Source organism: Marmota flaviventris, chromosome 17 (genome assembly GCF_047511675.1).
Source record: "Marmota flaviventris isolate mMarFla1 chromosome 17, mMarFla1.hap1, whole genome shotgun sequence".
NCBI lineage: Eukaryota > Metazoa > Chordata > Mammalia > Rodentia > Sciuridae > Marmota > Marmota flaviventris.
This window is the reverse complement of record NC_092514.1, coordinates 62,906,931-62,920,183: the sequence shown is the minus strand read 5'-3', so window position 1 is coordinate 62,920,183 and position 13,253 is coordinate 62,906,931. Positions and strand designations below refer to the sequence as shown.

The window sequence follows — 13,253 nt, the reverse complement described above, 5'->3', positions numbered from 1 at the left end:
GAGAACCCCTGGGTTCAGTGCCCAGTACACACTCCTGCCACACATACACACATGCAAAAAGTTTAACAGGGTTGGGTCAGACACTGGCAAAATAAACAACAACTACTACTACTACTACTACTAGTACTACTTTTTAAAATAAATGTTATTTATTTATTTATTTATGGGACTGAACTCAGAGGCACTCATCCTGAGTTCAACAACTGAGCCACACCACATCCCCAGCCCTACTTCTTCTATCTTTAATTTTCTTTCTACATAGCTGCCAGTGTATGCTCTTAAAACTGCAACTGGATCACACAGTTGTCCTAATTACACCCCTCGCCTCCTTCCACCATGTTTCACAATGGCCCAGAGCCTTTCTACCATTCTCTCCTCTGTTCTGCATAAGTGGTGGACCTGTGAGCTCATTCTCATACGTGAGCTGTGCTTGCTTCTCTCAAGAATGCTTCCCCCACAGATCTACACATGGCTCCCATCTTCACATCAATGGCTCAAGACACTGCCTGAAATGTCCATTCATCATCGAGGCCATCCCCATCCATGCCATCAAAAAAGGGGTTCCCACCTCCCTAGCGAACCCTCTCCCCTACCGATTACTCTAATTTATTTTCTTTATAACATTTATAACCATCTAATATGCATCCAATTACGTTTTATTGTCTCTCCTATTGGAATATAAATTTCTTAAGGACAGGAAACTCATCTGTATAGTTTATTGCCACATTTTCACAATTCCATCTCCACTACCTACAACACTGTCCAATGACTAATAGGCACTCAATAAATATTTGCTGTGGGAGGAGAGGGAGAAAAGAGGGTAGGGGTTGGAGAAATACTTATGTAGAAGGAGGAAGAGGCCAGATAGGAGGCAATTAGCGGAAAAACTCAGATATTTCCGTATTCTTTATAGCAGGTCCATTCAATTTACTCTAAAGTCAAGAACATTTGTTCATCTATTTATTGAATGAATACTAAAATTTGACAAAATGGTCAAAATGAAGAAATGGGTCTTCAGAGATCTGACAGATGAAAATTAAACATCTTTTAGGCAACCTGTTCCTCAGTGTTACCCTAGATAGCAGATGGGGCATGGTCATTAACTAAGAGCAACTGCAGAAGGTACTGAATGGCAAGTGATTCAGTCCTTTTGAACCTCACAATTACCTGAAAGCATTTCTGTTTCATGGGTAAAGCAAAACAACTCAGAAAGTTTAAGTAAACTAGCCCAAAGTCATATAGCTGTTGAGTCCAGTGCTGACATCAAAATTAGGGCAGGCTTCACCACTGAAGGTCTCTCTAGTCCTCTCCCAGGAGTTAGAAACCCTGCATGTGCCTTAGCAATGTTACGGAACTCCTTCCTTGCAGATTTTTTTTTTTTTGGGGGGGGGGTTGGTGGGGGAGGGAAGGGAGCACACTGGGGATCGACTCCAGAGGCACTTTACCAATGAGCTACATCCCCAGTTTTTAAATTTTTTTTTTTCCTATCCTTCTGCCTCAGCCTCCAGAGCCACTGGGATTACAGGTGTACATCACTACACACAGCACTCCCTTGCAGATTTAATTTACTGGTTATGGAGTGTTTAAGCCCAAATGATGGGGGCAAGAAGTCATCCTGTCAGGAATTATAAACAACTGCTAAAGATATTCCCTCTTTCCATGTAATACATGGAAAAGCTGATATAATACATCAGCTAGAACACTTAGAAAAGAGACTCCTTTCTAATCTACTTCACATAGGTGTGCCATGAGGAAACAGCAAGACAAACATTCGTACAAAAGAATTAGACTTATACTATTTGCTTTGACTTTAAAGTTCTGAATGACCATGGCATCCAACAGAGCTGACCACCACTGACCTTAAGTAGCTTTGGATAATACATAAGAAGAGATCAAGTATATGAACAGCTAATGAAATCTTGGTTTGCAAGACTGATTATTTTAATTTTCTTTCACCACCTCCATTCCATGTTTCCTTGGCCACCGTGAAGGTTTAGATACACGTTCACCAACTGGTATAGACTTTACTGTTTACTACTCACTGCTGTTTAACCCCAATGCCTTAGTACTCATATCATTTTTCCCACATGGGACTTAACTCCCAAAATTGATAGTCCTTAAATAGGAATGAGGCTGGGAATCCTTTCTATTGCCCTCAAAGCCTGGTACATCACCATCGAATTGCTCTCCTTTCTCTGCCCTGACTCTAGGGAGCCTTTGTGGATTAAAAACCCACCTACCAACATTCCTTTCACTGGACTTAGAGATGAGATGGGCAGAGTATAAGCAATATTCTTCTCTTATTTTTAGGAATATTTAACTCATGCCTTTCCTAATGTTTTTAATAACTGATTTTCAAATCAAATAATTACATATCCACTACTACCCAAAGAAATAAAAGAAAGCAAAGCAGTCACTTCTGTTAGCTGATGGATTAAACTTACCTTTGCTTCAGGTGTTACTACTGGCTTTGGTGGGAACTGCACTTCAGTAGCTTTAAGAATAGTATTCTCCTGTAGAATGTCTTGCTGGGACTGGTTATGGCCAAAGGGCTGTCATATGAAAAACAACACAAACAAGCAAATAAGGGTAGGTCTCTGATTAAAATTAAAGAGAATACAATTCAGTACCACAGGGAAGAGAGAGGGGAAGACATTTCCCCTACCATGGCTGGAAGGGATTCTGGAGATGATTTTTTCCATTTTGCTCCTTTCACAGATAAGAGGAAAGGGCTCACAGCTTAAGGATTGGGTCAAACAAGGCAGAGCAGGAACCAGCAGCAGCATTTCCTATCTCAAGCTTTGTTCACAATAAAAAAGGGGAAGATACAGAGCAGGAACCAGCAACCTGTTGTACTCTGAATGACACCTGTGGGCCTAAGCACTGCACACATGTGCCTACCACTGGCTAACCTAAGATGCAGAGAAAAAAGTATAAAAAAGGAAGTAAAAGAGTAGAAGTGCTAAGGAGAGAGTGGGAACAAAAAAGGACTGGGGCCACTTAGTGCTGGTATCTGTCCCCAAATTGACATTTCCTGATAAACTCTTTAAATAAGTTCAAGCTTACTGTCATCTCTACCATCTTTCTACCAAAAGACCTTAAACGATTCTTTCTAGATGACCTATACCACTACCATCAACAGCCAATTCAACATTATCAGAGAGTATAAATAATAATTAAACCCTACTAGTTTCCCTGAATAGTCTCCATGATTCGGAGAGGTAAGAGAAAGACCAAGGAAAAGTTAAATGGGAAGGAGTCATCTGATTAAGAGCTTGGTATGGGGAGTCTAATCAAAATGTTAAGATTTTACAGGTATTTCAGGGCTCCCATCTGGCTTACACCCATAGCCTAATGGAATCACTGAGACACACAAAACTGAAGATTAAAATAGGAATATATATACATAACTGGATCCCTTTATAAGTTAAACTTACAAGGGAAAAACAAATGTGAAAATTCATTAGATGTAGTTTACTATCTGGGTTATTATTTGTTTAAATAACATTACCTCAATCAGAGACAAGAGGCAAGGGATACTTTCTGACACCACCTCCCTAGTGTAAAATGTAAAGCACACTTTCATTAACATTAAAAATAAAGTCTAGGGATTTTCTGAATCTTAGTTCTTAGGCCCCTTGAGAATGATCTTGACTATTCACTATAAACTACTTCATGTTAAACCCCTTCACATATTATGAGAATCAAAACATGTTCTGGATCTAATTGAGAACAGCAAAACTGCATGTTTTCAATGGCCCAGCAGAATTCATTAGATACCCTGTACTTGAGAATTTGTGCTTATGCATAAAGCTTTTATTAGTAAGTCTGTATTTTCTTTGAACCGTTATTTTGAGATTCCATTTAGTATAACCCAATGATTAACTCCAAGAGCAAATCCACACCAAGGTACAATGTATATATGCCACCCAGGAAGCAAGTCAAGCTGCTATCTCACCCTTCTTCCTTACCTTTCTTCCATATAGACACTGGTAGAAGATCACACCCACTGACCAGACATCAACTTTATTTGAAATCTTTGGTGGTTCCTTCCCAACCACAAAACACTCTGGCGGTAAATACCTGGGAGAAAAGAGAAATAAAAATTCTTAGAAAATAAATATATAAATCTAAGACAACTATAAAAAGGCAAAATAAAAGGTCTTATTGATAATTGCAATATCTGGATTTAAAATCAACTTAGAAAAGTATGAGAGTCAATGAAAAGATTTAGGAAGGTGGCAATGCCCATATAGGCATTAAAATACATTTCTCTTTTTACAGAAAGAGGAAAATATTCTCCCTAGTCTGCAGTCTCCTTTCCTGGAGCTATGGCTAATCCAAGTGTCATTCAACATCCTTTTTTTTTTTTGTTGTTGTTGTTTTTGTGGTACTAGGGAGTGAACCCAGGGTCTTGCCCATGCTAGGCAAGCACTCCACCACTGGGCTACATAAACCTTTATTTAATCCTCACAGGTTTTTTTTTTTTTTTAAGTTGTTGATAGACTTTTATTTTATTTATTTATATGTGGTGCTAAGAATCAAACCCACTGCCTCTCACATGCTAGACAAGCTCTACACCACTGAGCTTCAACCCCAGCCCCAACAGATTTTTTAATGGGGTGGGGACAAAAGAAAAGACTTTCCTTTTACAATCACTTTATCAACAAACATTAAAATATAACTAGAAATGGTTTTCTTTCATTGACTAAAGATGTCTCTAACATCAATAAATGGTTTTTGCTTTTTTTTTTTTTTAATACTGGGGATTAAAACCATGGCTTCCACTAAGATTACTGCCAGTCCTTAAAAATTAGTGCGGGTTTTTTGTTTTTTTTTGTACTGGGGACTGAACCCAGGGGTGCTTTACCACTGAGCTATATCCCCAGCTTATTTTTTAATTTTGAAATAGGGTCACACTTAGTTGATGAGGATCTCACTCAGTTGTCCAGACTGGCCTTGAACTTATGGTCTTCCAGTTTCAGTTTCCCAAATTGCTGGGACTAACAAGTGTCCACATGGTGTGCCACCATGCCCTGAAAAATTAACAGATGGTTTTAAAAGTCAAGTTAATTCAGGTCTCATTATAGAGCTCTGTGGGGTATGGAGCGGGTAGTCTGTCCTTTTTTTTTTTTTTTTTGGTGGAACCAGAGATTGAACCCTGGGGTGCTTAGCCACTAAGCCACATTTCCAGCCCTTTTTACTTTTTATTTAAAGACAGAGTCTCACTGATTTGTTTAGGGCCTCACTTAGTTGCTGAGGATGGCTTTGAACTTATGATCCTCCTGCCTCAGCCTCCGAAGTCACTGGGATTACAGGCATGTGCCACTGCACCTGGCTCTATTCTGCCTTCTTAAGGTAGCCTTTTTGTGAAATGTTGACTAGAATTAACTCTAACATAAAAAATCAAGGGTAAGTTGGTGTGAAGGCGCATGCCACCTCCTTGGGAGGTTGAGGCAGGAGAATCACAATTTCGAGGCCAGATGGGGCAACTTAGCAAGACCCTGTCTCAAAATATAATAAAAAAGGGCTAGACCACTGCTCCTATTTACAGCTCTTGCATTGTATGAATAAGGTCCTAGGTTCAATCCATTATACTACCAGCAGTTTCAAAACAAAAGCAAAAATAGAGCTGGGGTTGTAGCTCAGTGGTGGAGCACTTGCCTAGCATGTGTGAGGCACTGGATTTGATTCTCAGCACTGCAAATAAATAAATGTCCATTAACAACAAAATAAATAAATAAATCAAAAGATATTAAAGTTCAAATTATCAAAAGATTTTATATTTCCTACTTTAAGGAGGATTGGGGTTTACTGGCAAATAGTGCAGCAAAAGCCAAACAAACTTGTTAGCACAACCTGTTTCTCACCTAAATTCCTTCCCTCCCCACCAATGGTCTCTAAAGAAACAGAGGACAGCTGACTACACCAAATTGTAAGGTATGGAAAGTTAAGTGCTTCTGGGCATTCAGGAAACCAAACAAATACACCTGGAGTCTTAGCTTTGGCACAACTAGAAGGTAAAATTCTGAAGAAAACAGATCAATTTCTGTTGATTTTGTGCTGGCAAAACCCATTCTATGAAAAACTCTTATTTTGGACCCTCACTGTACACCTGGGATAAAAATCTAAACTTAGAGCTTAAGGGGACCATAAAAGGCGAGAGGCAGATGTTCCTTCTCCTATTTTCCATCTTTGTTAAGTTTAGTTCAAATGAAAGGCTTTCTCTCTTTTCTTTTTTGTCTGTCTGTTCATTTGTTTTGTGAGGTAGTTCAACTTGTACTTGAACTACTGGTATCAAGCAATTCTCCTGCCTCAACCTCGTGAGCAGCTGGGAATATAGACTTGTGCTGCTGTACACAGCATTTTTTTTTCTTTAAAAGAAGTTTGTTCACTTATCTTATTTTTCTTAACAAAATATTTTTGAACGATTAGGGCCTTTGACTAGATGATATTTCACAATGAAAACTTTTAGCCAAAATGTGCTGAGGCCTGGGGGTGTAGCCCAGTAATAGAGTGCATGCTTAGCATACAGGAGGCCCTGGGGCACCACAAAAAACAAAACCAAATAAATAACCAGCTGGGCACAATGAGGTGCTTCTGTAGTTCCAGGCTTTTTTTTTTGGGGGGGGGGGTGGTTAGGGGGTTGGGGAGCTGAGGCAGGAGGATGGTTTGAGCTTGGGAATTTGAGACCAGCCTGGGCAACACAGACATGCATCACAACAAAACAGAAACAGTTTCCAATTTATGGCATTAATAACATACCTATGAAGTAAAGTCCCCTCCCAAAAAAACACCAAAACCCACACTGAAAAATGAAATATTGATCCATCCAGAACTTAAAGAAGAAAAAAAAAATCAAAGAAATAAAAAATACAGGGAAAAAAAATTTAAAAACCCAGGTCTTCCAACTGTCACAAAAAACTCCCCAGATCCAAGCTTTCACAGTCTTGATTCTTTAATATACAAAACTTAAATATGATCTTGGATAAAGGAAAAACATAAGCTTGATTCTAAAATGATCAATTTAATGTGTTTTTAACTTTTGGTAGAGGTGGTAGGGAAGATCAGGGGTTGGTAAGCTTATCCAAAGACAGCACAATAATTTGGCTAGATTTTCAGAATATAAATGACACTCGTACTTGACAGTACAAGTCTGGTAAATCATTTTTTAGGTCTCAGTTTCTCCATCTATAAATGAAGAAACAAACTAGTTCTTTACCCAAATAATACTGAAAATAAAGATTCTCATTTCCTGTCAAGGAGTTTGGGAGGAAAACTAAAGACCGTTCTATAATGCTACACTAAACTGTGTTAAAATACACACATACAGCTGTATTTCTATCACAATAAAAATTCTCTTACAGAGAAATGATGTTCACGGCATAGTCTATGATTCACTATTTTAAAGAAGTAGTCAATGTAGAAGAATTCTGGAACAACTAAAAACTGCAAATAGTCACTCAGAATATTATATCCTTCCAGTATATTTGTAGCTCTCTGGGTCATGTTAAGAGGATGACATGGAGGGATGGTGATTATGATAATATTTTCACTAACACAGAGACTCAAACCTTCAGAAAAATCTATAAAATTTAATTTTTTCAGAAGCCCCCTTTCTTATATGCATTATGAAAATCTTCAAACATAATCTAAAGTAAAAAGAACAGTAGGGCTGGGGTTGTGGCTCAATGATACAGTGCTCGCCTAACACGTGTGAGGCCCTGGGTTCGATCCTCAGCACCACATAAAAGTAAATAAATAAAACAGAAGTATTAAAAAAAAAAAAAAAAAAAGAACAGTAAAATAAACCTCAAAATAACCATTCTCCAGCTTTAATAAGCATCACCATGTGGCCAATCTTTGTTCATACACACCCTTTCCCATGAACCCCCATATAACAGATAACTTTGAAGCAAAACTTTTCTTTTTTTGGGGGGTGGTATTGGGGACTGAACCCAGGGCCTCATGCATGTGATGTTAAACCCTCTGCCACTGAGCTACATCCCCTGGCCTTCATATGATATTTATTTAAATTCCAATTGCTAAATTTTTTTTTATAACTAAGTAAATAGAGCATTATGTAGGAATAAGATCACTATTTTAAACACGAAAAAAAAATGCACCTTTTAAAAAGAATGAGCTGTCAAACATAAAGCCCAAATCTAAGTTCCAGCAAATTTATATACTTGAAGTATAAAACTCTTTCCGGAATTTCCAACAATAGATATTTTTGCATCCCCAGTTAGTGACAGGGACACTAACCCCCAATAATTATCATATTGAATAAACATTGTAAGTGCAGCCTCTATTTTAAACCTCAAATTTCAGAGTTTTAATTTAGAGACTGACTCTTTACTATAAGCACCATTTCCACAAGCACAAGGAGCAATGGAGAGTACTGTGTGGTGCACTGGGTATTAACAGCCTCACTCTGTGCATAGCGAATGGCATGGCCCTCATCCCTGTCTGCTTCCTTGTCAAGCCTTTCACTCCTAGTCAGTATTCTGCTAAGGCCTACTGCCTCTACTCCCAAATATAAGTGACCCCTGACGAAGGGATACAAGAGCATGTTACGCCTTCCTTAGTGCTAAGGGGCCCTTCCAGGTTCAAAATCACAGATGCCAATATATGGCTTTGTATAACCACCTTGAAGGGAAAGGAAAGGTTTGTTAACATACTTTTACAATTACAAAGTTAAATGCCTCGGCCACAGGTAATAGCAAGGGGAAAAAGTAATAGTAGGCAGGAATAGAAGAGGTTATAGCAAAACTAGCTGAAGTAGGGTAATTGGGGAAAGACAGGTGACAGTAAATGGTGAGAAGAAATGTGTCTCACAACTTTGTAGAACATGGTTAACAGATATGGATAAACTTCTGGTAAACTGTGTTCACTTGTTCCTGTATAGATTTCATGGGATGCTGTGGTTTTTTTCCATCCTGATCTTCACAACTCCTTAATTCTTGATAGTCCATCATCCTCAGGTAACTCTAGAAACAAATCCCTCATCCCATTAACCCATGAAGAGAGAGACCTCCATTTGTACCGAAAATAATTTGGACCCATTCTTTTTATATACCACATGAACAACCTCACTCTCTACTGACTTGTAAGGTCAGCCCTGTGGAGAAAACATACATCTCTAAGACCTGGCCACACATAAGCTCTCAAGGGTTTTCAAGAGAGGAAAGAAAAAGTAAGACAATTAATATAAAAGGTCAAACTGCTGAAAAGACAGTTACATTATTTCTGCCTTAGTACACAGTATATGAAAATTGTTAATTACCAAGGCTTCTGTATGGCAGAGACACATTTCCACCAGCCAACTTGCCAGGCCTCCTGAATACCTACCAATAAGTACCAGCACCTTGTGACGTTAGCTCCATGCCATCCACTGAATTGTAGCTATCGTCATCCATGATCTTGGAAAGACCAAAATCTGTAATTTTTATCTCTCCACATGCTGTACCATTTACTAAAAGAATATTACCTAAAAAGATAAAAATCTTCATGAATAAGCAGAGACTTAAGAGAAAAATCCAAAGTAATAACAGACAAAAAGAGAAGAACTGGACTCAAATTCTTGCAACCATATAAATCTTCAGAATAAAGCTATCTAACTCTCGATGCTACAGGAGAATCCTTGATGTCTACTGAAAAGTTCTGTTTCCCAAGAATTATCTGCTTAATGTGCCAAAATTACTACTATGAGCACTGGAAACAGAAATAAGTTGCCAAAGTAAAATATCACTTGTACAGTTGGTCATAATGATGGGAAAACTTCATTTGAACTTTAGTGAAATCTCTACCCTGTTTAGAATGGGTGTGTGCCTGTGTTAAAAAAATATATACATAGGAATGGTAGCTAACATCACAGCACCACCTACAGGTCATACGGCAGTAAAGTGCACTGAATTCATAGATGGAAAACCTAGTCACAGAGTAGCCGTTGTTTTTAAAAATCATTTTATTATAATTAATTTTTAAGTCACCTGACTCTTTTTAGCACATTAAAAAAATAGTAAATAGTGAGATTTAATGTGTACCTATCAGAAGAGTAAAACAATATTAATCATTTTTCCACACTGGGAGGTAAATGGGAACCATCTTCTTAATGCTCCCAACTGAATTGGTTAGAGCTGTCTACATGGAACACATGTAGATTCTTAAGAAATAGCTGAAGATAACAAAAAAAAAATAGAGATAAAGCTGGGTGCAGTGCTGCACTCATACAACCCCAGCAGCTCAGAAGGTTAAGATAGGCAGATTCAAAGTTCAAAGCCAGCCTCAGCAACTTAGCAAGGCCTTAAGCAACTTAGTGAGACCCTGTCTCAAAATAAAATATAAAAACAACTGGGTATAGTGGTGCACACCTGTAATCTCAGCGGCTTAAGAGGATCGCAAGTTCAAAGCCAGCCTCAGCAATTTAGCGAGGCGCTAAGCAACTAATTCAGTGAGACCCTGTCTCTAAATAAAATACAAAAATAGGGCTGGGGATGCAGTTCAGCGGTGGAGTGCCCCTGAGTTCAATCCCTGGCACACAATAAACAAACAAACAAATAAACAAACGAATAAATAAATAAATGGTGAAAAGGGCTGGGAAAATGTGGCTCAATGGTTAAGCAACCCTTAGATTTAATCCCAGTACAAAAAAAGAGAGAGTTAAGAAGCCTATGTGTCCTATATTCTTTGTTGATGACTATCAAAATTATGTGATAATCTACGAAAAGGTGAAAAATTCTCAAAATTTAATGAAATGGAAGGCACATGTGCAAAATAAGTCATTTTGGAGGCACTTATCAAAATAAGACTTGGAGCAGAGGAACCACTACGTAGTGTGAGTGACGAGAGAAAAAGCAAAACTAACTTGTCAGAACAGTTCTTTCTCAAATCTTGCTTATCCGCAACTAAAAAAATATTTTAAAAAAAGTAAAGGTCAATTGGAAGACTGAAAAGTCACCAATACTGTCTCCTAAAAGTTAGACATACCTGGTTTGAGGTCATAGTGTATGATAGGAGGTTTTATTTCATTTAGGTACTTTAAAGCATTCACAATTTGCATGATAATGGATCGGGCCTCTTTCTCCGACATTAATTTGTGCTGTTTCAGGTAGAAGTCCAGATCATTTCCCTCACAGTACTCTAACACTGTACAAAACCTAAAGACAAATAAACCAACATTTAGCCATGGAATAAGAACAAGCCAATTAAGATGATCTAAACCAGTCCCAGAGAAAACTTTAGGTCATTAGCTTCTCTTCTCCTTTTTCTGTTTCTTAAAACACTCTTCTATTCTTTACTCAGTATCTGCTACCGGAGCAGTTCATGGAAGAAAAGTACTCGCTCTCTTGGAGAAGAGCCTCATGCCCTCCCTGTTGGCATTAACTGTACTGAGAGTCACAATGGAACAGTTCTTTTGGATCCCAGACTTGAAAAACACTGAGAAGAACTATAAGATATGTGAGCTGGACATCTTGTGAGGGTCTCCTTCACATACTCATCATGTACACATTTCTAAACAGCCATGCTGTGATCAAGTACACAATTCTCACTGCAAACATTTTATATAACCCTGAGTGCTAACTATGAGGAAGAATCTAGAATTTGCCCAGGTCCCAAAAATTGGGCACATATTATGTATCCTAGTAGTTTGGCATAATGCTACATAAATGTGTTATTACATGGTATCGGGTCTATTTTTTCTTGTTTTATGTCAACACATCTGTACACATTTAAGACCCACATTTAAGACTACATATCATTAGTGGCATTGTAAGTCAGGTATCTATCTTCCCAGGTGTTATAAGCTGAAGTAAGGTTTTTGAACTATTTGAATATCTCTGAGAGATGAGTACCTTTTGAACTATTCTAACTTGTTACAATGTTGGATCTATTAGTCAGTGTCTAGCCAGGAAACAAAAAACACTTTAGTACAGGCTGGGGATGTAGCTCAGTGGCAGAGTGTTTTATCTATCAAGTACAAGGCCCTGGGTTTGATCCCCAATACTGCAAACAAACAAACACCCCACACTTAAGGAGAAAAAAACTGATCACAAAGGCGATGGAAGAGTTAAGCGAACACACTGACCAGTGAGGAGCCCCAGAGATCAACTACAGCAGAGAGCCATTAGTACACTAAGGCGAAAGGGTCAGAGGGAGGAGATGGTTCATTCAGAACCCAGGATCATCAGGGGAAACTGGAACTGTGGAGTGAGGTTTTGGGGAAGAGACACATCCCCTGCATCTCTGCCTCCCTATCTGCTGGACATCAACTAATGTATGAGCTTGGTAAGCACAGCCTACAAAAAAGAGGCAACCCCCCTAGATGCAGAGCAGGGAAGGGTGAGGAACAGAAGTAAAAGCACACAGGCTCAGGAATGTGAGACTTTCAAAAAGCACTGCAACTGACTGCAAACACTCATGGCCTTATGGAATCTAAAACCTGAGCAATAGCTTATAGCTTATACGTCTTATGAAACATAGCAGGGCATGCTATCACTCTTTTGAAAATAAATATATGATTTATATAGATGCTAAAATCTGAAACAGATTTTCATGCTCAGTGAACTGATTCTTTGACACAAATGTAAGCTAGAAATAAAATTTCTCTTTTAGTACCTAAACAATTCTCAGGAGACATTCTAAAACAATGGTCTTTTTTTTTTTTTGGAGAAATTTCATCATACACAACAGGAAGAAAGAAAAAAACAACTCGAGAATAGTATGGAATCAACTTATCACATTAAAAGTGAACATATAATTCAGAACAGCAGGTAATCCAAGCCATTATATTTATTTTTGAAATAGTCTTACTACTTACATTTTAGAAAGGGGGAGGGGGCTCTACCTGTTATTCAAGGAATCTACTCAAAGCAAAACAGTCATGCCATCCTGTGGAGCCAGGTTTCCCACTCCTGCCCTTTTAACCAGGTTATTTTTCTGAATCCTACTCCATTCAAAACAAACGGCTATGCCTGGTGCAAAGGGCCTCCTCAGTGAAAAGGGAATGATACCCTGAGCAGATGGAAGAGAGGCCATGTTTCCAAAGAGAATATGGCCTTTTGTGGACATTTCTAAATGTCAGACAATTATCTGTGTAGCAATTTAAGATAGCTGTTGGCTGAATAGACCAAATTCCTAGGATCACCTTAGGAGGCTGAGGGAACACCTAAAGGCCAGAGTTAAGGTATGTTCTTACTCAGGCCTGACTCTGTAATTACAGAGAAAACATTTTCCAAGTGCTGAACTATTTC

At 38.4% G+C, this 13,253-nt stretch overlaps 1 protein-coding gene across 1 annotated transcript in view; it reads right to left on the bottom strand.

The window, feature by feature from the left end:
- Positions 1 to 13,253, bottom strand: part of LOC139702290 (serine/threonine-protein kinase tousled-like 2) — a 33,772-nt gene that overhangs the window by 4,134 nt on the left and 16,385 nt on the right. The window contains exons 7-10 of the mRNA XM_071603042.1: positions 10,990 to 11,159; positions 9,352 to 9,490; positions 3,972 to 4,083; positions 2,445 to 2,552 (exon numbers count right to left, since the gene is read on the bottom strand). Of these exons, the coding sequence (XP_071459143.1) occupies positions 2,445 to 2,552; positions 3,972 to 4,083; positions 9,352 to 9,490; positions 10,990 to 11,159 (529 nt within the window). The remainder of the gene's footprint in view (positions 1 to 2,444; positions 2,553 to 3,971; positions 4,084 to 9,351; positions 9,491 to 10,989; positions 11,160 to 13,253) is intronic.